At 50.7% G+C, this 25889-nt stretch overlaps 1 protein-coding gene and 2 non-coding genes across 4 annotated transcripts in view; all 3 read left to right on the top strand.

Annotated features, from left to right (window-relative positions):
- The window catches only part of PPARG (peroxisome proliferator activated receptor gamma), a 52574-nt gene extending 36810 nt beyond the window's left edge, over positions 1-15764 (top strand). For both annotated transcript variants that reach the window (XM_038772295.1, XM_038772296.1), the window contains one exon: positions 15327-15764. In XM_038772295.1, the coding sequence (XP_038628223.1) occupies positions 15327-15574 (248 nt within the window). In that variant the 3' untranslated portion in view covers positions 15575-15764. The remainder of the gene's footprint in view (positions 1-15326) is intronic.
- On the top strand, positions 2165-2324 carry LOC119920241. The gene has a single exon (XR_005447998.1). It is a non-coding gene; the product is annotated as a U1 spliceosomal RNA (small nuclear RNA).
- Positions 15765-25181: 9417 nt separating the features above from the next.
- LOC119920140 lies at positions 25182-25318 on the top strand. The gene has a single exon (XR_005447905.1). It is a non-coding gene; the product is annotated as a small nucleolar RNA SNORA7 (small nucleolar RNA).
- Positions 25319-25889: the final 571 nt, after the last annotated feature.

The following is a 25889-nucleotide window of genomic DNA, read 5'->3' as shown; positions in this document are numbered from 1 at the left end:
GAGCTGATTGAGCGCTTCAAAGTCAATGATAAGGATTTTCTGTTTGATGCGGAAGTGGGCGGGTAACCATTGTAGGTTCTTCAGTAGTGAGGAAACATAGAATGAACATTTTTTTTTTTTTTTAGAAAAATGATACGCACAGCAGAGTGAAGTGTGGCCAGGACTGGGGCGAGACAGGAGGCAGGGAAGTCAGCGAGGAGGCTAATGCAGTAATCAGGATCAGGAAATATGCTCTTGGTGCATTTTTAGTTCATTAGGAGAAATTGTGGAATCTTGAACAGACAGACGGACAGATGGCCAAAAAAGATCCTGGGGAAACAGGCCTTCAAAAATTCCCCTATCCAATCAATCAATCGTATTTATTGAGCGCTTACTGTGTGCAGAGCACTGTACTAAGTGCTTGGGAAGTACAAGTTGGCAACATATAGAGACAGTCCCTACCCAACAGTGGGCTCACAGTCTAAAAGTAAGTGTCCCTAATTGGAATTGGAATCCCTAATTCCCAACTATCCCTAATTGGGAAAGGGCTGGGGGCAGGAGCATCTGCAGATGGGACTCTGAGCTTAGTGACCGGGTGCTGCTTGTGGTAAGTGGTAGCCTGGTGAGAGGGAATCATTCTCCCAGTTTGGGTCCCAGGAGTTAATTAATTAATTAATTAATTATGGCATTTATTAAGCGCTTACTATGTGCAAAGCACTGTTCTAAGCGCTGGGGAGGTTACAACATGATCAGGTTGTCCCACGGGGACTCACAGTCTTAGTCCCCATTTTACAGATGAAGTAACTGAGGCACAGAGAAGTGAAGTGACTTGCCCAAAGTCACACAGCTGACAATTGGCGGAGCGGGGATTTGAACCCATGACCTCTGACTCCAAAGTCCGTGCTTTTTCCACTGAGCCACGCTGCTTCTTGTAATAATCCATCAAATTCCCCAAACTGCACCCAGCCCAATTTCTCCCAGATCACCTTACTGGGATTCCGAAATGATTTTCGAGCCCGACTGATGAGTCCACAAGTTGCTGGGAAAGGCTCAATTCAGTGTGAACAACCCTGAGTCTAGGCAGTCGATCAATCGATGGTATTTATTGAGCGGATTTACTGTGAACAGAGCACTGGACTAGGTGCTTGAGAAAGTCCAACAGAGTTGGTAGGTGCGATCCCTCCCTACGAAGAGCTTACGATCTACGGAGGGGAGACGGACGTTAAAATAGATTAGGGATAGGGTGCCATTTTCCATTCTGGGGTGAGTTTTAAGCAGGGGAAGATCCAAATGAAAGGGAAAGCCCCAGCATCCACAAAAGGGTCCTCACACCAATCTCTGACCCGAACTGGCCCAGGATGAGGCTGTGCCCAGCTGTTGGAAGCGAGCCGTGCTCCCCTGGCAGTCAATCAATCGATCAATCAATCAATGGTATTTATTGAAGCTTTTGGTATGCAGAACACTGTACTAAGCACTTAGGAGAATACTATATCACAAAGTTGGTAGACATTCCCTGCCCACAAAGAGCTTATAGTTGAAAGAAGGAACGTGGCCTTGTGGTTAGAACACATGCCTGGGAGTCAGAAAGTCCTGAGTTCTAATGCTGACTCTGCCACGTGTGTGCTGTGTGACCTTGGGCTAGTCACTTCGCTTCTCTGGGCCTCAGTTACCTCATCAATAAAATGGAGAATAAGAATGTGAGACAGGGACTGTGTCCAACCTGATTAACTTGTGTCTACCCCAGCGCTTAGAACAGTGTTTGGCATATAGTAAACGCTTAACAAGTACCATCATTATTATTATTACTACTTCTCTGTGCCTCGGTTACCCCATCTGTAAAATGGAGATTAAGATTGCTTGCCCCATGTGGGACAGGGGATTGTGTCCAATCTAATTACCTTGTATCTACCCCCGTGCTTTTAACAGTGCCTGGCACATAGTGAACGCTTAACAAATGCCATAGGAAAAAAAAAGAAAAAATGGGGGAGACAGACATTAGAATAAATTACAGCTCAAGGAAGCAGCAGAATATGAGGATATGCATATAAATGCTATGGGGTTGGGGGTAGAGTAAGTATCAAAATGCTTAGGGGGTACAGTGCTTAGAACAGTGCTTTGCACATAGTAAGCGCTTAATAAATGCCATTATTATTATTATTATTACAGACCCAAGTGCATAGATGACATACTTACCTGGCAGGGGATATACCATGATCACTTAGGTGGTATACCCAGGGTGAGGCTCATCCATTGCACTTGGGATGAGCTGACCTCTGCGATTTCCCCAAATGCGGGAAACTCGACTGCATAATTTGTGTTAGTGGGGGACTGCGTTCGCGCTCTGAGAAGCAGCGTGGCTCAGTGGAAAGAGCCCGGGCTTGGGAGTCAGAGGTCGTGTGTTCTAATCCCGGCTCCGCCACTTGTCGGCTGTGTGACCTTGGGCAAGTCACTTAACTTCTCTGTGCCTCAGTTACCTCATCCGTGAAATGGGGATTAAGACTGTGAGCCCCATGTGGGACAACCTGATTACCTTGTATCCCCCCCAGTGCTTACAACAGTGTGTGGCACATAGTAAGTGCTTAACAAATGCCATCATTATTATTATAGAAACGAGGGTAAGTAGTGTGGGGAGGTGTGAGGTTAGTCAGGGAAGGCTTCCTGGAGAAGAAATGATTTTAGTTGGAATTTGAAGGTGGGGAAACTGGTGATCTGTTGGATATGAAGTGAGAGGGAGTTCCAGACAGGAGGGAGGACGTGAGTAGGGTGTCGGTGATGAGAGAGATGAGATTAGAGAGTCGAGGTACATTGAGTCAGTTGGCATTAGAGCAACAAAGTGGGTGGGCTGGGTTGTAGTAGGAGAACAATGAGGTCAGCTAGGAAAGAGAGCTGATTGAGTGCTTCAGAGGCAACGGTCCGGAGTTTCTGTTTCATGCAGAGATGGAGGGCCACCGTTGGAGATTTCTGAAGAGTGGGGAAAGGTGCAGAACTATTTTTTAGAACAACGATCTGGGCAGCAGAGAGAAATACATTCAGTCTGTCACCAAAATTCAGTCCGTAGGTTCTACCTTCTCGTTGTCTCTAGAATCCACCCTTGCCTCTCCATCCAAACTGCTACCACACTGATCCAAACAGTGATCCTATCCCACCTTGATTACTGCATCAATCAATCAGTCATACTTACTGAGCACTTACTGTGTGCAGTGTGCTGTACTAAGCACTTGGGAGAGTGCTCTATAACAATATAACAGGGTCAGTAGACACATTCCCTGCCCACACGCTAACAGTTCAGAGGGGGAGATAGATATCCATCAAGCGTTCATTCGATTGTATTTATTGAGCACTTACTGTGTGCAGAGCACTGTTCTAAGCACTTAAAAATAGGAATCTGACAGGGTGCACCTGGATATGAACCAGGGACCTCTTGATCTGTAGTCAAATGTTCTACCCCTGAACTACACCCCAAGATATGTACATGCATGCTGTAGGGCTGAGGGAAGGATGAATGAAGGGAGCAAATCCAAGTGCAAGGGTGATGCAGAAGGGAGTAGGAGAAGAGGAAATGAAGGCTTAGTCAGGGAAGGCCTCTGGGAGAAGATGTGCCTTCAATAAGGCTTTGAAGGTGGGGAGAGTAATCGCCTGTGGGATATGAAGAGGGGGGGCATTCCAGGCCAGAAGCAGGACGTGGGCGAGAGGTTGGCAGTGAGAGAGACGAGATTGAGATACAGTGAGAAGGTCAGCATTAAATGAGCCAAGTGTGCGGGCTGAGTTGTAGTAGGAGAGTAGTGAGATGAGGTAGGAGGGAGCAAGGTGATTGAGTACTTTAAAGCCGACGGTAAGGAGGCTCTCTTTGACGTGGAGGTGGGTGGGCAACTACTGGAGGTTACTGAGGAGTGTGGAAACATGGCATGAACGTTTTTGTAGAAAAATGATCGGGGCAGCACAGTGAAGTATGGACTGCAGGGGGGAGAGACAGGAGGCAGGGAAGTCAGCATGGAGGCTGATAGAGTAATCAAGATGGGATAGGAGAAGTGCTTGGATTAACATGGTAGCAGTTTGGTTGGTGAGGAAAGGGTCGATTGTAGCAGTGTTAGGAAGGTAGAACTGACAGGATTCAGTGACAGATTAAATATGTGGGTTGAATGAGAGAGATGAGCCGAGGATAATGCCAAGGTTACGGGCTTGTGAGGCAGAAGGAATGGTTTTGGGAGGTTTTGCCATTTGGCCCATCCATCTCCACATCAAACAGAAATTTCTTAACCATCGGCTTTAGAGCACTCACCCCCCCCCAACTCAATAATAATAATGGTAATAACTGTGGCATTTGTTAAGTGCTTATTGTGCCAGGCACTGCTCTAAACAGGCAAATCGGGTTGGATATAGTCCCTGTCCCGCAAGGGGCTCACAGTCGTCATCCCCATTTTACAGATGAGGGAACTGAGGCCCAGAGGCAGTGAAGTGACTTGCCCGAGGTCACACAGCAGACAAATGGCAGATTAGAAGCCAGGTCCTTCTGACTCCGAGACCTGTGCTCGATTCACTAGGCCACACTGCTCCTGACCTTGCTGATCTCTTACTACGATACAACCCACACATTCCGCTCCTCTAACGCTAACCTTCTCACTGTACCTCGCTCTCATCTTTCTCACCACTGCCCCCCTGCCCGTGTCCTCCCTCTCACTTGGAACTCCCTCCCCCTTCATATCTGACAGACCACCACTCTCCACATCCTCAAAACCCTCCTAAAATCACATCTCCTCCAAGAGGCCTTCCCCAACTAAGACTTCACTTCCCTGCCTAAACCTTCCCTTCTGCACCACCTATGCCCTTGGGTCTGTTCCCCTGAAGCACTTTGATATTCACCCCTCCCCCAGCCCCACAGCACTTATGTAGATATCCATCTGTAGTTTATTTTAATGTCTGCCTCTCCCTCTAGTCTGTAAGCTCCTCGTGGGCAGGGATCATCTCTACCTACTCTGTTGTACTGACATTCGTTCATTCAATCGTATTTATTGAGCGCTTACCGTGTGCAGAGCACTGTACTAAAGCGCTTTGAAAATACAATTCGGCAACAGAGATAATCCCTACCCAACAACAGGCTCACAGTCTAGAAGGGGGAGACAGTATTGTCCTCTCCCTAGCACTTAGTCCAAGGCTCTGCACACCGAAAGGACTCAATAAATGCTATTGATTGATTGATTGACAGGAGAGGGGGAGGCTGGAGGCAGGAAGGTCAGCAAGGAGGCAGATGCAGTAGTCAAGGTGCGATAGGATAAGGGCTTTGACCAGTGTTGTGGTAGTTTGGATGGAGAGGAAGAGGTGGATTCTGGAGATGTTGTGAAAGTAGATCTGACAGGAGTTGGCAACAGACTGAATATGAGAGTTGAAAGAGAGAGATGATTTCCACAAGATACCAGGCTGCTGCACTGCGGAAGTGGCTGGGCTCAGAGCTACAGTGGAGCCTCCCTCAGTCAGTCAATACATCAATGGTATTTATTGAAGGAATCCTCAAGGATTGGTTCCCAGGGGTGCTGACGGCCAGACGCATTTCACCTTTCCCTAAGAGGCCAGGAGACTGAAAAGACTCAAAGAATGCAGGAAAAGATCTGGGATGCTCACACAGGCCGGGAGCTGGGCTCTGAAATAGAAAAGGTGTCCTTTTGCACTGGGCAGCTAGTTTGCGAGATCATTTATTTTCCGATGGACCAGAGAGCAGAGTACGGTGGGGCCTGTCCGGCCTTGATTTGAACACCTCTGCCCCTGCCTTTCCCCTGCCGGGCCTGGCCTCTGCCCCAGCCCCAGCCCCCTGCCCAGGATTTGTAATAAGCTGGGTTAGTTCCACCTGGTTCCGGGAAGCTGGAAAGGCAAAGTCCTGCAAGCGGTCACCTGGACGCTAGACAGATAGATCAGGACTGACTCCCAGCAGCTCAGCCAGCCCTGGCAATCTTTAGGATGTGCCTGGGATTTCTGCAAGAAGAAGGTTTCTTGGCAGTGTTCCTGTTGACTCATTATTGAACCGATCTAGAATCACATGAGTCAGGCTGGGCCCATGCTGGAAAACACACACCCATCCTGATTGGGGCAAGGTGAGGCAGGGGAAGACCCACCAGGGGATTTTGGGCTGCAAAGAACCATCTGAAATGAACAAACTCTGTACTTCTTGGGACTGGAATTGGGAACGCCCGAAGCAATGACATTTAGCTTTGCCAGCTGTCATCTGATGATCCCCCAGATTAGGGATTCAGATCTGCTTTTGTTTACAGCAACTTCAACTTGGTGCCCCAAAACTATGGCCTGAATGCTTCAAGCGCTGCCTCTAAGACCCCACCTCTCTCTCTCTCTTTCTCCCTCTCTCCCTCTCCCTTTCTCCCCCCCACCCCCCGTGCCTCCATCTGTATCTCTGTCCCTCTCTCTGGCTGTCTCCTGGACTGATGAAAACATGTAAGACTTCAGCGACAGTGTCAGTGAAGCTGTCAGACCCAAAGACCTCAGGCTGGGTGTTCTGGGCTTATGCTTATGGCTGGGAGAGAGAGGAAGAGAGCAATCTAGCTGAAGGAAGAGCCTTTTTCCGGAAGCTCACGCCCCTGGTACGGAACTTGAAATGGCAGCCGGAGGGCCGCGCTGGACAGGGCCACTGCTGCAAGCAGGGGGACAATGTTCTTCTATCAGACAGTTGTGGAGGAAATGTTAGACCTTTGGGACACCTGGCCCCCACCCTGTTCTGACCAATCATTTCACTTATTCCCCTTCAGCTGCTGCAGGGTCAACGTTAAACCGGGAACCCAGCCCTGTCTGCCCACATCCAAACGATCACAGTAGCATTTGGTACTAGTCCATCATTGCTGGGGCCAAGTAGAAATTTCACTTGGTTCAAGTGGTTCCGTGTGGAAGCACTGGCCCCTAGGGAGATGCCCTGAGCTTCAGGGCTCCTGCTACCAGACAGACAGGGTCAGGCTATCCATTGGGCCACCTCCCCAGGGCAAAGTGGGCACGCGTTCCGGGGGCCAGCTCACTGGGTGCGGCTCTGAGGGGGCTGAGCCCTGAAGGACAGGAAGTCTCTCTCTCCCCACCCTCATTTACCTCCACCTTTACTCTCTCCTATCATCCTCCCTCCCACCTCAAAACTTCCTCTCTGACACGTGCCTCTGTCTCTTTCCTGCCACCTAGACTCTCTCTCACCCTCTACATCCTCCACCAAGTCCGAGCCCCACCCCAATTCACACAGGTTCTCTCTCTCCTCCTGCTCTCTCTGTCTCTCTTTCCTCCGGCATGCTCCCTCCCTCCTTCTCTCTCACTTTCTCTCTCTCCCTCTCCTTTTCTAAGAGCAGAGGTAGGTGTGTGGAGAGGAGGGGGGGGCTGGAAAAGTGCAGCTGGTACAGAAATAAGTAGTTCCAGTTGGTTCAGAAAGGTGCCAGCATCCGAGAGGTGATGCTGGGTCTCAGGGCCATGGCAGGGATCTGTGCTTGGCCCAAGATGCCAGCAAAATCTGGGACTATCATGGAAATATCGTGGGACTATCATTGAAGAACTCTTGTGGCACCATCATGGGACTACTGTGAGACTCTGATTGGACCAGTGTGGGACTATCATGGGACTATCGTGGGGCCACCATGGGGTCTACAGCAGGACCCCAACTAGGGGGGTGGAGTAGGGGGCCCGTGGAGGGACACATTAGGGTCCCGCAGTCAGCTGGGTCGACTGCACTGATGCTGACCGGGGACCCCCTTGGCCCCCACCACCAGAACAGAATGGGCCCTAGGGGATGACCCTGAGATTTCCCAGCACAGCCGGATGGCCAGATTCCCAGGGAGCTGCCCAAGCCCAGGCTTCAACAGAGAAACAGCCCAGGGCAATGTGGAGCCCTAGGGCAGCACCATCCGGGTGGGAATGGCAGGTCCATAGCTGCACTGCTGGACCCTGTGGGTCCACAGCTGCGGCTGGCACCGTGGCCTGGGTTGGCTAGATTTGGGAAATAAGAGGCTCGGTTGGTGAAAGCGAGATCAGGGCAAGGAAACTTTTCTCCAAAATTCTGAGTGTCCTGTTGGGGGGCCAGGAAGCTACCATGGCCCACCGGAGTGAGCAGTGAGAGGGCCAGAAAGCCACCTGTCCTCTTGGTACTCTCTCCAGCCTCACTGCCATGTACCAGAGCCAAAACCGAGAAGCTGGAGAATGACTCGATGCTTTTCAGCCCCACGACAGGAGCTCAGAAAATTGGTTGATTGATTGTTTCTCCAACTGGGTCTCTAAGTGGGGCTGGGGCTCAAAGCACAGACCAAATGAGAGGTTCTTTCTGGCCCCCTCTTGTTTCAGGTCCTGGAAGCATTGGCTTTTGGTCTAAGTCTGGCCAGGGAGTAGGCCCTCAGGTCAGTAGCCTTGGCAGGAGGAGAAGCTCTGAACAGCTGTTGGACAGGGCCTGCTGCCCAGCCAGGCAAACAAGCAAGCTGGCAGTGGGGGTGAGAGAGAAGGGAGGGAGGAGGGGGGAAGGGAGAGAGGGGAAACACTTTCAAAACTTCCTTCCATTTAGCTTTTTCCAGGCGAGGAATTTGCTGTCCGGTGTTGACTTTATTGAGCCCCTACTGGGTGGGCTTCCTCCTCCATTAACTGAGGTGGCAACCCTCCTCCTCTTCCCCACAGATTCCTTCCCCTCCCCATCCCTCCCCCTCCCCCTTCCCTCCCCTTCTTCCTCCCCCATCCTAGAACACCCAGAACGCAGGTCGCGGCCCACCCAGCCACATCCAGGCCTGGCACATCCTGAGCTACTTGGTCTCTGGTTATCCCAGTCCCAAACTGGGCCACCTTTTCTGGCCTGGCCAACCGTGGCCCACAGGTAAGCCTGAGCCCTTGCTGAGCGCTGGTCTGATCCTGGCTTCCCAGCTGGATGAGGCCCAGGGACACATAGAGCAGGGCTGCCCGGGGAAGAGCCAAGATCCAGTCAATCAATCGTATTTATTGAGCGCTTACTGTGTGCAGACATTGCAACGTGCGGTCCCTTGCTTAGAGCCAGAGTTGCAACCCACCTGGCATCCCCACATCGGACGGCGTGCTGGCGGGACCGTGCATTGGCGGGAAGAAGAACCGGGAATGACAGCGGCCCTTCCTTTCCATAAGGAAGGAGGAACCATTGCCCCTGGGCGACCCTGCTCACGAGCCCAGTTCTGCCAGTTTGGCCCTGCCAGTTTGGTCCTACAGTTTCGTTCTCACAAACCCCTTGTTGTTTTTGCTTGAAGCAGAGGAAATAATCAGTCGGTCTGTCAGTCGTATTTATTGAGCAGTTATCCCGGCTCGGCCGCTTGTCAGCTGTGTGACTTTAGGCAAGTCACTTAACTTCTCTGTGCCTCAGTTACCTCATCTGTAAAATGGGGATTAAGATTGTGAGCCCCACATGGGACAACCTGATCACCCTGTATCCTCCCCAGCGCTTAGAACAGTCCTTTGCACATAGTAAATGCTTAACAAATACCAAAATCATTATTACTATTATCATGTGCAGAGCGCCGTACTAAGCATTTGGGAGAGGACGGTACAACAGAATGAGCAGACACGTTCCCTGCCCACAGCGAGCGTACAGTCTAGAGGGGGAGGCAGACGTGAATATGAATAAACGACGGCACCGTCTCTCCGGGAGAAAGTTCCCTGCTCAGCCCGCCTGTGCCAGCAGGAAGTGGCGATGGTGCAGGGCGCCGTACTAAACATTTGGGAGAGGACGGTACAACAGAATGAGCAGACACGTTCCCTGCCCACAGCGAGCGTACAGTCTAGAGGGGGAGGCAGACGTGAATATGAATAAAAGACGGCACCGTCTCTCCGGGAGAAAGTTCCCTGCTCAGCCCGCCTGTGCCAGCAGGAAGTGGCGAAGGTGGCGGTGGCGGCGGGGGGAGCAGACACGCTCCCCAGGCTTCGAAGCCGAGGCAGAGGGACGGACGGGAGACTCAAAACCGAACTGCTGAGTCATTATTGCCGCCACACTGCAGTGCAAACAAGAGTTCACTCAGTCACTGGGCCCCCTTATTTATCGTGATCAGTTCTCGTAATGCGTCTTTCAACTCTGCGTGACCCCAGACAGTGCCTGGGGAGGCGGCCGCCTGGCACTGGTGTCGATGCCGCGCCGAGGGGTCCCGAGGGGAAGGAGGAGAGCAGCCGTAGGAAGGGCGGGCCCGGTCGCTGAAGCGAGGGTCTTGGGGAAAGCGGGCCAGGCCGGGGAACCTGCTGGGGGAAAGGCAGCCCCCTCTCAAGCAATCCATCAGTGGTACTTATTGAGTGCTTACTGTATACGGAGCACTGGACTAAGCACTTGGGAGAGGGCAGCACAGCAGAGTTGGCAGGCAAGATCCCTGCCCACCAGGAGCCCATAAGTAAAAATAAATTACTGATAAGGGAAATGGCGGGGCATCAGGATATTCACCTAAGTTGCTGTGGGGCTGGGGTGAGTATCAGAGTGCTTAAGGGCTTCACAGCTAACTTAAGCGTGGCTCAGTGGAAAGAGCCCGGGCTTGGGAATCAGAGGTCGTGGGTTCTAATCCTGGCTCCGCCACTTAGCTGTGTGACTTTGGGCAAGTCACTTCACTTCTCTGTGCCTCAGTTACCTCATCTGTAAAATGGGGATTAAGACTGTGAGCCCCACGTAGGACAACCTTGATTGCCTTGTATCCCCCCCCCCCAGCGCTTAGAACAGTGCTTGGCACATAGTAAGCACTTAACAAATACCAACATTATTATTAGTCAATGGTGAAGGAAAGGCAGAGAGGGGAAATGAAGGCATAGTCAGGGAAGGTCTCTCGGAAGAGATACGGTTTTTGCCGGGTTTTGAAGGTGGGGAGAGTGGTGGACTGTCCAATATGAAAGGGGAGGGAGTTCCAGGCCAGAGGGAGGACGTGCCTGAGGGGCCAGCGGTCAGATAGACAAGATCGAGGTACAAAGAGTAGGTTGGCATTAGAAGAGCGAAGGGTGTGGACTGAGCCGTAGCAGATCAGCAAGGTGAGGTAAGAGGAGAAGAGTCGATTGAGTGCTTTAAAGCCAATGGTGAGGAGTTTCTGTTTGGTACAGAGGTGGATGGGTAACCGTTGGAGGTTTTTGAGGAGTGGGGAGATGTGGATTGAAAGGGTTTTTTTAGAGCAATGATCCAGACAATCGAGTGAGGTTAGGACTGGAGTGGAGCAAGATAGGAGGCAGGGAGGGCAGTGAGGAGGCTGATGCAGTAGTCAAGGTAGGATGTGCTGAGTGCTCGGATCATCGTAGTAGCTATTTGGATGGAGAGGAAAGGGCGGATTTTAGAGATGTTGTGAAGGTAGAGGGGAAAGGATTTGGTGACATTGAATGTGCAGGTTAAATGAGAACGATGGGTCGAGATGAGCTGAGTCGAGATAAGTCTCCGCCTCCACGGGGCGAAGCAGGTGGGGCTGGGTGCAGCTGGCTGCCGTAGGGAGCCTGGCCAGATTAGAGCAGGTGATGGGACCCCTGTCCCCATCCATCAGGCCCCCCAGGCCCCTGAGAAAAGGCAGGACCATCTGGAAGTATATTTGGGAGGCTCTGAGCGTCGGGAGGGCAGCGACTGTCCCAGAACTCTCAGCGAGCCAGTCTGAGTTGGGCCGGCTCCTGGCACTGCCCCAAATGACTGAGAGACGGGTTGGCTCAGGACTAGTTACTCATCACCCGGGACTTGTCTCCCTGTTTCCAAGTGCAGGCAGGGGGCTAGAGGGCAGAGCCTGGGGCTGGCTGGGAGGCAGGGGGATAGAGGGCAGAGCCTGGGGCCGGCTGAGAGGCAGGAGGCCGGGCTTCTAGTCTCCCTTCTGCCCCTGGTCTGTTGGGTGACCTCGGGCAAATCTCTGGGCCTCACTTTCCTCCTCTGGAAAATAGGGATCAGATCCCTGGTTTCCCTCCCTCTTGGACTCTGAGCCCCATGTGGGATAGGGACTGTGTGCCATCTGACTATCTTGAATCTTCTCCAGAATTTAGCACAGAAGAAGTGCTTAACAAATCCCAGTATTATCATTAATAAGGATTCTAGGAGGCTTAATGAATGCTGTAAATACTACCTGAGGGATGCATCTCTGGGAGCTGGCTAAGTGAGCAGAGAGCCAGTTCATCATGGAGTTGGGCCGAGGGGGGCAGGGGGAGCCGGAAGGGGGAGGGAACGGGGACACCAACCCAGCTTTGCCTAAAGCCATCGCAGAGGTAGCGATTTGGAGGGGAAGGAGTCATCCCAGTTAGAACCTACTGACAGGACCCTTGAAGCTCCCAGTGCCGCAACAGAGCAGTCATTGTTTGTGGTTTGTGGGGTCAACTGTATCTGAAACCCAAAGCCACCCCATCTCCATACCTCCCTGCTCCAGATACCTTTCTCTTCATTGCAGCCCTCAGAGAACGCCCCCACCTTGCAGCCACTGACGCCTGGGTTTATCAATCAATCAATCAATCGTATTTATTGAGCGCTTACTGTGTGCAGAGCACTGTACTAAGCGCTTGGGAAGTACAAGTTGGCAACATATAGAGACAGACCCTACCCAACAGTGGGCTCACAGTCTAAAAGGGTTTATGGCTCAGTTCTAAGGAAACTCCCTCGGGTAAGGAAAGGGCAGCTCCCCTGAACACTTCCTACTCCTGCCCTCCCTTGCCACCACCAGCTCTGGACAAAATCCTAGCAAATCAATCAGTCGTATTTATTGAGCGCTTGCTGTGTGCAGAGCACTGTACTAAGCGCTTGGGAAGTCCAAGTTGGCAACATATAGAGACAGTCCCTACCCAACAGTGGGCTCACAGTCTAGCAAAGTCCAAACCCAGACCCAGGCCGTTATCACCAACAAACCACAGGTAAGAAGAAACTCTTGCTCTCTGCAGCACAAAATGCCTCAATGTGTCATGCGTTTGGGGGCTCTGGGGCCTGATGTGGCCCCAGCTGCTAGCCCTGAATCCCTAAGCCTCCACTCACATGTTCAGAGTGGGGGTCACCCACCCCAACTCTGCCCTGTAAGACACTGGCCATCGAGTGCCGGCCGTTCCCCGGGCTCCTAGCCTGGAGGGCCACAACTCCAGGGGGTGTTGGCTTGAAGCTAGACCAGGAAAAGGCATGGTGGGGTGGGGTGGGGCGGGGCTGGCTGAATCACCTGTTGCATTCTTTAACTTAGGGAAACCATTCCCTGAATTCCCTGAGTACCACAACTTTGGGCTGGAAAGCAGCAGCTATAGCCACACCTACGAGAAGCAGCGTGGCTCAGTGGGGAAAGAGCCCGGGCTTTGGAGTCAGAGGTCAGGGGTTCTAATCCCGGCTCCGCCAATTGTCAGCGGTGTGACTTTGGGCAAGTCACTTCACTTCTCTGGGCCTCAGTTACCTCATCTGGAAAATGGGGATGAAGACTGTGAGCCCCCCATGGGGCAACCTGATCACCTTGTAACCTCCCCAGCAGCACATAGTAAGCGCTTAATAAATGCCATTATTATTATTATTACTGAGTCAGTGCCCCTTGGCTGCCAGGCCCTGTACCTACCAGGGTAATGACCCGCTCCCCACCCACAGGGAGGATTCCCCTGCCCCGGCCCTCCCAATCCTGGTGGCCACCATCAGGGTAGCCGCGGACTCCAGTTAGCCACTGCTCCACCACTCAAGCCATCAGCCTTTAGACTTGCTCCCACCAGCCCAGGGCTTTGGAGCTTCCCCCTCAGCGAGTCCTCGATCAAGCAGTGAATCAGTAAATCAGTGGTATTTATGGAGCACTTACTGTGCGCAGAGCACCGGACTAAGCATTTAAGGAAATCCAATAAAGTGAGTTGGGATGGTCCAGTGGTTGGGGGCACGGGGAGGTGTTGGAAGCACGCCGGGTAGGCTAGCCAATTGCCTGGGCCTGGGCTGTGGGATAATAATACTAATAATAACGGTATTTGTTGTATTTGTTAAGTGCTTACTACGTGTCATTCACTGTTCTAAGCGCTGCAGTAGATACCAGTTAATCAGGTTGGTCACGGTCTCTGTCCCACATGGGGCTTACAGTCTAAGTAAGGGCTTCCAGTGGAGAAGCAGCGTGGCTCAGTGGAAAGAGCCCGGGCTTTGGAGTCAGAGGTTATGGGTTCAAATCCTGGCTCTGCCAATTGTCAGCTGGGTGACTTTGGACAAGTCACTTCACTTCTCTGGGCCTCAGTTACCTCATCTGTAAAATGGGGATGAAGACTGTGAGCCCCCCGTGGGACAACCTGATCACCTTGTAACCTCCCCAGCGCTTACATCAATCGTATTTATTGAGCGCTTACTATGTGCAGAGCACTGTAAGCACTGCTTACAGCAGTGCTTTGCACATAGTAAGTGCTTAATAAATGCCATCATTATTATTATTATTAAGTATTATTATTATTATTATTATTATTATTATTAAGCGCTTAGTCCAGTGCCCCGCACGCAGTAAATGCTCAGACTGGGAGCCCGTTGGTGGGGCGTGGCTCAGTGGAAAAGGCTTTGGAGTCAGTAGTCATGGGTTCAAATCCCGGCTCCGTCAATTGTCAGCTGTGTGACTTTGAGCGAGTCACTTTACTCTGGGCCTCATCTGTAAAATGGGGATTAAAACTGTGAGCCCCTTGTGGGACAACCTGATCACCTTGTAACCTCAGCGCTTAGAACAGTGCTTTGCACATAGTAAGCGCTTAATAAATGCCATTATTATTAAGTAGGAGGGCGATCAGGTAGTGAGTGAATCCCCATTTGACAGATGAGGAAACTGAAGCCCAGAGAAGTCAAGTGGCTTGCCCATGGTACCCAATAGGCAAGCGGCAGAGCAGGGATTAGAACCCAGGTCTTCTGACTCCCAAGCCCAGGCTCTTTCCACTAGACTGTCACGCTGATCCCCAGGGAGCAGCGTGGGAGGGGTTCGGACCCCGGAATCAATCAATCAATCAATCAATCGTATTTATTGAGCGCTTACTTTGTGCAGAGCACTGTACTAAGCGCTTGGGAAGTACAAGTTGGCAACATATAGAGACAGTCCCTACCCAACAGTGGGCTCACAAGCCAGTCTGTCTGTAGGCACCCATGTAGTGTGGAGCCCAAGGCACAGGATGAACACTTGTTCCCCCGAGCACGTTGGGCACGCCGAGCAGGCCGAGAAGCCCGTCAAGCATGCTGGGAGACTGTGGCGGGTGGGGGGTGTAGGGGGGCTCCCAGGTTTCTGGGTGGGACCCAGCTATGGTACAGTCCGATCAGGTGGGGACGGTGTCACTTTCCCTCCGCCGAAGTCCCCTCTTCCATTCCCCATCCTACCCCCTCCGCCCCAGTGAGATTGGCCCGCTTTTTCCAGCCGGCCTTGCCCTCATCCCGGGGACCAGTTCCCTCCCTTCGGCCCCCTGACGTGCGTTCCACCTTGGCTCCCCAGACCGTCCCGGCTTGCTGAATGTGAAGCCCATCGAGGACATCCAGGATAACCTGCTGCAGGCCCTAGAGCTCCAGCTGAAGCTCAATCACCCCGAGTCCTCCCAGCTGTTCGCCAAGCTGCTGCAGAAAATGACCGACCTCAGGCAGATCGTCACGGAGCATGTGCAGTTGTTGCAAGTGATCAAGAAAACCGAGGCCGACATGAGCCTTCACCCACTCCTACAAGAGATCTACAAGGACTTGTATTAGCAGAACACAAGAGAAATTCTAATCCGCTGACATAATGTACCTTCTTCCGATTGCACTAGTTCTTTGAGGGAAAACACGGCATGAAATTACTGTGAAATAGCATTTTCCAAAGACAGAGCTTGAGAATAATAGATCTATTTTCTGCACATTGTTTATAAAGACACATTTACAATTTACTTTTAATATTAAAAATGACTGTATCGTGGAATGGCTGGTAGTGTTTGGAGAATTGGTGTGGTGTGTCGGTTTTGGAAACCTCTTTTTGCTGTCCAGTTTTCTGATTTAAAAACTTGGCTCTCCGCCGCCGCCGCCGCCGTTGCTGCTGCTCTAGCTTCATCTCCCAGCTCCCCCTGGTTTCTGTGGCCCATTCCCACCCTTCCAAACTTCGGGGCCTGCAACTTCTCCTCAGTCAGTGGGTCAGTCCTTGTGGACCAGAGAGCGAAAGAATGCTGATTGAGAGCCGGGGGTAGGGAGGAGGGAGGGAGAGGGGGAGGCAGGGGCTTTGCTTCAGAGGAAATAACTTGATTTCTAAAACAAGCTTTCAGCTCCTTACTCTAAACCCAGTTCACATCCACACTACTGAGCTCTGTCCCAAGCCTTTCTATGGTGATTTATTGGCCATAAGAGAGGGGAAAAAGGGGGTGGGAAAGGATACGGGGGAGGGGGATGATCTCCATTCCACTCTGTCCCTGCTCCTCCCTCACTCTGCCCCACTCGGTGCTCTGTTCCCGAGCACTGAACGCACTCAACGCTAGCGACATTCAGTCACCATCTCTGCTTCCCTCTGATCCCTCTGCAGACTCCTCCTCTCCTGCTAGAAGAATTCCCACATTAATGCCCACTGAGGGCCCCAGGGACCCATTATCAGGAAGGCGCCTGGATGGGGCCCGGGCTTCTCTGCCCCGCCCTGCTGGGGTGCCCGCCTCCCCAGTAAAGGGATATTTGGCAGGCGTTGTCCCAGAGGAGGCACTGAGGAAGTCACAGTTGAAGTGATCTGTCCTCTAGGAGCTACCCATATAAATGGGGAGAGGCCACAGTCAGAAAGAAAGATTCCGTTCACCAGGAGCAAATGACACCAGTCGGTACATTAGAAATCGAAACTCAAGGGCCTGAGGAAGTGGCGCGGAGGGTTGGGCACTTCTCCAAACTGGGGGCTTCTGTTCCCTGCCCTACCCAGGCTGAGGCAGACCCGAACTGTGGACCCAGAAGAAAAAGGGCAAATGGGTAGGTTCTGAGCACCTACTGGGTGCTGAATGCTGTACTGGCCGCTTGGGAGGGGACGGTAGTGTTAGTAGACATGATCCCTGTCCACAAGCAGCTCCCAGTCTACTGTGTGCAGAGCACTGGACTAAACTCTTAGGAGAGGACAATAGAGTTAGAAGACACAATCCCAATGCTCCAGGAGCTTACAGACTAATGGGACAGACCTCCAGAAATTCCTTACAAACCAGTGGGAGCTGGAGGAAGAAACAAGTTTACAACAGGACGTAGTGCAGAGGTGTTGGGGTGAAATAGCCATGAAACAAGGTTTCTCCGCCAGACTGGTTTATTGAACTGCTACTCCCAGATCATCAAATTCCAGCCCCAAGCTGCCGGGTGGTGGGGAGAGATGTGATGCGTGAGTACGGAAGGCAGAAGTGTGGGTGGAAATAAGAACCAAAGGCTCCAGAAGAAAAGACCCTTCCCTCCTCTCAATCAATCAATCAGCCTATGGTATTTGGTGAGCACCTATTGGAGGCAGAGCACGGGACTAGGTGCTTGGCGATGAAAGATACAATTCCTGCCCTTGGGGAGCTGACCTCCACTCTATCTCTCTCTCTCTCTGTCTTGCCTAGGGAGCTCAGAAGTGAAATTGAGAATGGTGTTTTTCACTTAGGTCAAGGATGGAAAAGAGGTGCTGAAAATCAGGCCTCTAGTTCCCTGGACAGGCAGCAGGCCCACTGGGGTTGCATGGTCCATTTCCAAAGCACCCTCCCATGGCTGGTCTCATTTTATGCTTCCAACATCCCGGGGAGATAGGGAGTGGCAGGTTTTCTGATTCCCATTTGACGGGTGAGGGAGTGGAGGACCAGAGAGGTGAAGTGACTCGCCCTAGGCTAGGCCCTTGTATCTACCTTGATTACCTTGTATCTACCCCAGTGCTTATTAACAGTGCTCGGCACACATACATTCATTCAATCGTATTTATTGAGCGCTTACTGTGTGCAGAGCACTGTACTAAACGCTTGGAAAGTGCAATTTGGCGCAGATTAGAGAGTCCCTACCCAACAACGGGCTCACAGTCTAGAAGGGGGGAGACAGATAACAAAATAAAGCAAGTAAACAGGCATCAATAGAATCGAAATAAATAAATAGAATTATAGTAAGCACTTAACAAATACCACAATTACACCCGACGGTCCAGCAACCCTCACTGTTCCCCCCAGTTGTGGGTCACACTGGGGGGAACACTTTTGTGTTTCCTGGGTGTGGGCCACACTTGTGTTTCCCCTGGGGAGTCAGGCCCGGACCAACAAGTCCAAGCCCCCGCCATTGCCACTATCCCACACCCACCCCCCGAACCACAGGACAGAGTCCGAGGAAAACATTCATTTCAGGGACAATTGCCGTGTCCCAATTTAGAACAAACGGCCGGATACAAAGACATTTTCTCCAAAGGCAGTGGGCCATTTTCTCTTGGGAATGGTGTTCCTCACTCGAGTCTAATTTTAAATATTTTGGGTTTCTAGGGGGGCTTATTTATTAAAAATAAGAAATTTGCTAATTTGGGTTGATATGTGGGCTGGGATATTTTCAGACCCTCTGGAGCTTTGTGAAAAAATGTTCCAGGCCCCATAAACCCCTGGAGGAACTGGATTCTGGGAGCCATGGCCCCTGCCCCCTGCCCTCTGCCCCCTGCTCCTGGAGACACTGAGGCCTGTCAAGGTGTCCAGGCCCCCTGGATACTGGGCCCTTGGGCTGCTCCTCCTCTCGGTGGTCGGGAACGGGCCGATTGTGGGAGGCTGGGAGGGGGGAAGGAGGGCAGGGGTCTTCACACCCTGCTTGGGCCCAGCTTTGGAAGCGCCGGCTGATGGGGCCGAGGGGCCACGGGGCCCGAGTGGCTCCCCTTTGCCATGGCGTTGCTGCCCACCGGACCCGTAGCCGCCACCATTCACCACTCAGGCACTTCTACCAGGTCAGCAGTTTTGCAGGTTGTTCGTGCTCGGCCTCCTCTGGCCAGGGGTGGCCAGATGGGAAAGTTTAGCTGCCAAGGCTGCTAACCCCACCAGAAAGCAGTTAGCATTAGAATGAATGATGCTGCAATCTGCTGGGAAACCTTCCCTTCAAAGTCTTTCCCCAAACATCCTGTTCCCGGGGGCGGGGAGAACATTTCCTTTAGATTCCATCGGTCAGCCCCCTCCTTCCACCCCCTTCCCTCCTCGCCTCTTCCCTTCCCTCCCCGTCCGTCTTTTCCCCTTCCCTTCCCAGGTCACCCGTTCTCTTCTCTCCCCTTCCCTCTTTGGCTCCTCCCACCCCTCCTTTTCCCTTTCCTCCTTCCCTTTCCTTCCTTTCCCTTTTCCCACCCTTCCCATCTCTGGTCCAGACCTCAAGGGTGTCCTTGGGCAGGGAGAACAGAAAATTTGCTTCAAACTTGAAAATACATCCCTCTTCCCTACCTTCGCAGCCCCCGACACTCTCGTCCCAACCTGCCCTGGAGCGGAGAACGCTGGCATTGGTCTGGAAAGGGGGTTGAGATGGGGATTCCTTGACTGAGACTTGAAACCAAACAGTGAGTTTAAATGGGTGTGGGAAGGGAAGGGGCAAGACACCTGGAGAATGGAAGGCTGTTGGGGTGGACGTGAACGAGGCAGGAGGGGTACCTGCAAGGGTTACTGGATGGAAAACAGTGGTTCAGTGTTCTCTTTGTCCATTGAAGAAATGGGGAGAGATTGCAGTGGGAAGGATTTTGGTTAGACCGCAGTGTGAACCGGCACTGAAGTCGGTAAACATTGGAACGGGCGAGCGAGGAAGAGCTTGGACTCTCTCGACTCTGTCTCTCTGACAGCCTCTCTCCACAAGACCTACCGTCTTGCCTGGACTCTGGGCCCGGGGCTCTCTGCCCCTCCATCTCTGGCTACTTGGCTCTAGATGTCGGCAGCTCCCCGGGTCCCGGTGGATGCCTCTTTGACGGCGCCTGCCTGGCCCTCCATCCCACATCGGGTTCCTGGGTTCCCAGAGTCTGGGCCCGGCATGGAGGGTTTGGATTCCAGGATGTAGCTGCCTCCTGTGCCCCTCGCCAAGGCCCCAGGGACTGGCCTAGCAAGAAACCTGAGGTGGTGGTCACGCACATTTCTGCTTCGGAGGAAACTGACTCCAAAAGTTCGGCCCTAATTGCTGAGACTTGCCCCTCTCCATGAGGCTGACAAGTCCCATGCTGCCTTCTCCCCCCGTCCCCCAATGTATCACTGGCGAATACGGTGCATACAGATTCCTTAGCAGAAGAAAGTGCTGTTCTCCAGCCCCTGGAGAGGTGTTTTTCTAGGCAGGAAACCACCACCTGAAGCCGTGAGGTGGTTGAGGTGAGTCACCTTCCTTGGAGCCTGGAAGGTGGGCAGGCTGACGGGGTGCTGGATCACAACCTCCATGTAGCTTTTATTCAAGGCCTCAACAGGTGGGACCACTGGGGCCTCCCCTGCTAGTGCTCTAGCTGCAATCAGCCATACCAGATGCTGACGGGCACTCACTCAGCTCATCCACTCCCCCATCCATCTGTCCACCCATCAATCCACCCACTCATCAATCAATGAATCAATGATATTTATCCAGTGCTTTCTGGGCGCAAAGCACTGTATTATCCAGTGCTTGCTGGGCGCAAAGCACTGTATTAAGTGCTTGGGAGAGGACAATACAACAGAGTTGTCAGACACATTCCCCGCTCATAAAGACCTCACAGTCTAGAGGGGAAGACAGGCTTTAAAATTACAGATATTGGCATAAGTGCTGTGGGTCTGAGGGTGGGGTGAATATCAAGTGTTTAAAGGGGACAGATCCAAGTGCCTAAGCGATGCAGAAACGAGAGTGAGCAGGAGATATGAAGACTTAGTCAGGGAAGGCATCTCGGAGGAGATGCGATTTTTAGTAAGGCTTTGAAGGTGAGAAGAGTGGTGGTCTTTCAGCTATGAAGAGGGAGGGAATTCCAGGCCAGAGGGAGAAGGTTGGCGGCGAGGTAGGGGTGATCAAGGTACAATGAATAGATTGGCGTTAGAGGAGCAAAGCGTGTGCACTGGGTTTTAGTAGGAAATCAGGGAGGTTAGGTAGTAGGGGGACACGCTGACTGAACGCTTTAAAGCCTATGGTGAGGAGTTTCTGTTGGATGCAGAGCTGGATGAGCAACCACTGGAGGTTCTTGAGGAGTGGGAAGACACGGACTAAATGTTTTTTCAGAAAAAATGATCTGACAGCAGAGTGAAATATGAACTGGAGCGGGGAGAGACAGGAGACAGGAATGTCAACGAGGAGTCTGATGCAGTAGTCAAATCAGTGTCAATCAAGCAATCAATGGTATTTCATTCATTCATTCAATCAATCGTATTTATTGAGCACTTACTGTGTGCAGAGCACTGTACTAAGCACTTGGGAAGTCCAAGTCGGCAACATATAAAGATGGTCCCTACCCAACAACGGGCTCCCAGTCTAGAAGGGGGAGACAGACAACAAAACAAAACATGCAGACTGATGTCAAAATTGTCAGAACAAATAGAATTATAGCTATAAATAATGAGCACGTATGCGTACAGAGCACTGTACTGAGTGATTGGGAGAGTACAGTACAACTGAGTTGGTAGACATGTTCCCTGCCCATCAGGAGCTTACAGTCTAGAGGGATAAGTAGTTGGATCAATATGGTAACAGTTTGGATGGAGAGGAAGTTTGGATTTGAGAAGCAGTGTGGCTTAGTGGATAGAGCACGGGCCTGGGAATCAAAAGGTTCTAATCCCGACTCTGCCACATGTCTTCTGTGTGACCTTGGGCAAGTCACTTCACTTCTCTGTGCCTCAGTTACCTCATCTGTAAGAAATGGGGATTAAGAGTGTGAGCCCAATGTGGGACAGGGACTGTGTCCAACCAGATTAATTTGCATCTAAACCAGCTCTTAAAACAGTGCTTGGTTCATAGTAAAAACTTAACAAGTTCCATAATGATTATTATTATTATTAGTGATGTTGCGAAGGCAGAACAGACGGGATTTGGTGAATAGGGTGTTGAGTGAGAGAGATAGGTCGAGGATAATTCCCAACTCATGAGCTTGTGAGAGGAAGGATTGTGGTGTTGTCTACAATGATGGGAAAGATCAATCAATCAATCAATCGTATTTATTGAGTGCTTACTGTGTGCAGAGCACTGTACTAAACGCTTGGGAAGTACAAGTTGGCAACATATAGAGACAGTCCCTACCCAACAGTGGGCTCACAGTCTAAAAGGGGGAGACAGAGAACAAAACCAAACATACTAACAAAATAAAATAAATAGAATAGATATGTACAAGTAAAATAAATAAATAAATAAATAGAGTAATAAAGAGGGCAAGGTTTGGGTTGGGAATATGAGTTCTGGTTTAGACATGTTAAATTTGAAGTGTTGGTGGGACATCCAAGTAGAGATGTCCTGAAGGCAGGAGAAAATGTAAAAGTGTACAGAAAGAGAGAGGTTGGGGTTGGAGAGGGAGGTTTGGGAATCATTCACAGAAGGATGGTAGTTGAAGCCTTGAGAATGAACGAGTTCTCTGAGGGAGTGGGTGTAGATGGATAATAGAAGGTTATCCAGAACTGAGCCTTGAGAGACATCCCTCCCCACCAACCCGCAATAGTAAAAGGGTGGGAGGCAGAGGAGTCGGTGAAAGACACTGAGAAAGAGTGGTCAGAGAGTCAATCAATCAATCAATCGTATTTATTGAGCACTTACTGTGTGCAGAGCACTGTACTAAGCACTTGGGAAGTACAAGTTGGCAACATATAGAGACAGTCCCTACCCAACAGCGGGCTCACAGTCTAAAAGGGGGAGACAGAGAACAAAACCAAACATACTAACAAAATAAAATAAATAGAATAGATATGTACAGGTAAAATAAATAAATAGAGTAATAAATATGTACAAACATATATACATATATACAGGTGCTGTGGGGAAGAGAAGGAGGTAAGATGGGGGTAAGAGTCAGGAGGAAAACCAAGAGAAGACAGTGTCAGTGAAGCTAAAGAAGTGAGATAGTGTTTCAAGGAGAAGAGGGTGGTCCACAGGTTTGAAGGCAGCTGAGGAGTTGAGGAGGATTAGGATGAAGTAGAGGCCATTGGATTTATCAAGAAGGAAGCCATTGGTGACCTTAGAGAGGGCAGTTTCCATGGTGTGAAGGGGGTCGAAGTCAGTTCATCTACCCACCCATCCAGCCATCCAGCCATTCATCCAAACATCTACCCATTCATTCATTTCATTCATTCAATCGTATTTATTGAGCGCTTACTGTGTGCAGAGCACTGGACTAAGCGCTTGGGAAGTACAAGTTGGCAACATATAGAGACGGTCCCTACACAACAGTGGGCTCACAGTCTAGAAGGGGGAGACAGAGAACAAAACAAAACATATTAACAGAATAAAATAAATAGAATAAATATGTACAAGTAAAATAAATAAATAGAGTAATAAATATGTACAAACATATATACATATATACAGGTGCTGTGGGGAAGAGCACCCAGACAGACAGGCATCCATCTATCTACCCATTCATCCATCCATCCAACCTTCAGTCCATCCATTTTATTTTATGGTATTCGTAAAGTGCTTACTATGTGCCCAGCACTGTACTAAGCGCTGGGGTAGATACAAGATAATCAGTATGGACACAGTCCATGTCCCCACGGGGGACTCACAGTCTTAATCCACATTTTACAGATGAGATAACTGAGGCCCAGAGAAGTTAAGCTACTTGCCCAAGGTCACACAGCAGACATGTAAGGGAGTCAGGATTAGAACCCAGGTCCCCTGACTTTCAATCCCATGCTCTCTCCATGCTCTTTCCACTAGGCCATGTTGCTTCTCATTCATCCATTTATCCACCCATTTATCCACCCATTCATCTACCTACCCATCCATCCATCCATCCTTCTATCCATCCAGTCATCCACCCATCCATCTAGGCACCCATTCATCCATCCCACCCATCCATCTATCCATCCATCTGTCCTTCCATCCATCCATCCATCCATCCACCCACCCACCCTGTGTCCAACCTAATTATCTTGTATTTACCCCGAACTTAGTAGAGTGCCTAGCAAATAGTAGGCGTTTAAGAAAAACCACAATTATTATTATTCATCCATCCATTCATTCATCCATCCACCCACCCATCCACCTACCCATTCGTCCATCCACCCATCAATTCACCCACCCACCCATCCACCTACCCATCCGTCCATCTGTCCACCCATTTATCCATCCATCCACTTATCCATCCAACCATCCACTTATCCATCCATCCATCCACCTATCTATCCATCCATTCAGCTGTCCATCCGTCCACCCACTCATAATAATAATAAATAAGTATGGTACTTGTTAAGCGCTTACTATGTGCCAAGCCCTGTTCTAAGCACTGGGGTAGGTACAAGTTAATCAGGTTGGACACAGTCCCTGGCCTACATTGGGTTCACACTCTTACTTCCCATTTTACAGATGAGATACCTGAGGCCCAGAGAAGTTAAGTGACTTGCCCAAGGTCACACAACAAACAAATGGCAGAGCCAGGATTAGAACCCAGGTCCCTCTAACTCCTAGGCCCGTGTTCTATCCACTAAGCTACGCTGCTTCTCTTCCTCCATCCATTCATTCACTCATTCAATCGTATTTATTGAGCACTTACTGTGTGCAGACCACTGTACTAAGCGCTTGGAAAGTACAATTCGGCAACAGATAGAAACAATCCCTACCCAACAACGGGCTCACAGTCTAGGAGGGGGAGACAGACAACAAAACAAAACAAGTAGACAGGCATCAATAGCTTCAAAAATAGGTAAATAGAATTCTAGATATATACACATCATTAATAAAATAGAGTAATAAATATGTACAAATATACATCCATCAATCCATCCACTCACCTATTGGTGGGGACTGATGAGAAGGAGGTTGGAGGCAGGGAAAGAGCTAGGCCTGAAGGGGTTGGAAATTTCTAAGTAAATGGGGATCACTAAATCCTGTTGGTTCGACCTTCACGACACTGCTAAAATCCACCCTTTCCTCTCCATCTATACTGCTACCGCGTTAATCTAAGCACTTATCCTATCTTGCCTTTATGACGGTATCAGCCTCCTTGCTGACCTCCCTGCCTCCTGTCTTTCGCCACGCCAGTTCATATTTCACTCTGCTGACCAGAATATTTTCCAAAAATAGTTCAGTCCATGTTTCCCCACTCCTCAAGTACCTCCAGTGGTTGCCCATCCACCTCCTCATTAAATGGAAACTCCTTACGATTGACTTTAAAGCATTCAGTCACGTTGCCCCTTCCTACCTCCCCTCACTGCTCTCCTATTACAACCCAGGCTGCACATTTTGCTCCTCTAGTGCCAACCTCCCCCTCTCAGGGTCGCACCTGGAAAGTTTCCAGTACTCTACCAGTCTCAACTATGGGAGGGAGAGTCAATCAGAGGCATCTCCATTCCATTCCTAGCTGGGCAGTGGCTAGCGAGTGGAAGGCAATCTGCTACAAGTCAAAACTCACCTGTGCTGGGCAGCAGCGGCGAGATGGGAGCGAGTCGAGGGCAGAGACTCAAGTTTACTGTGCGGACGGAGGCGATGGTAAACCGCTTCCATATTTTGACCGAGAAAACTCTATGGATACACTACCAGAATGATTGCAGATGGAGGTCGGGCATTCTGGGAGAGATGGGTCCATGGCATCGCTATGGTTCAGAGGTGACCCGACAGCCTAAGACAAGACAAATGCCAATCTACTCGATGTACCTCGATCTCATCCACCTTGCCGCCAACCTCTTGTCCACATCCTGCCTCTGATCCTACTCCCTTTACTCCTCCCCTGTCCCAGCCCCACAGCACTTATGTACATACCTGTAATTTATTTATCATTATTATTATTGTTAATAATAAGAAGAAGAAGAATGGCATTTGTTAAGTGCTTATTATGTGCCAGGCACTGCACTAAGCCCTGGGGTGCATACAAGCCAATCAGGTCGGTGACAGTCCCTGTCCCACACGAGGCTCACAGTATCAATCCCCATTTGACAGGTGAGGTAACTGAAGCACAGAGAAGTTAAGCGACTTG

The sequence above is a fragment of the Tachyglossus aculeatus genome, chromosome X1 (assembly GCF_015852505.1).
Source record: "Tachyglossus aculeatus isolate mTacAcu1 chromosome X1, mTacAcu1.pri, whole genome shotgun sequence".
In the NCBI taxonomy this organism is placed as follows: Eukaryota; Metazoa; Chordata; class Mammalia; order Monotremata; family Tachyglossidae; genus Tachyglossus; species Tachyglossus aculeatus.
Note: the sequence above shows the minus strand (reverse complement) of the source record. Positions and strands in the feature narration are given on the sequence as shown.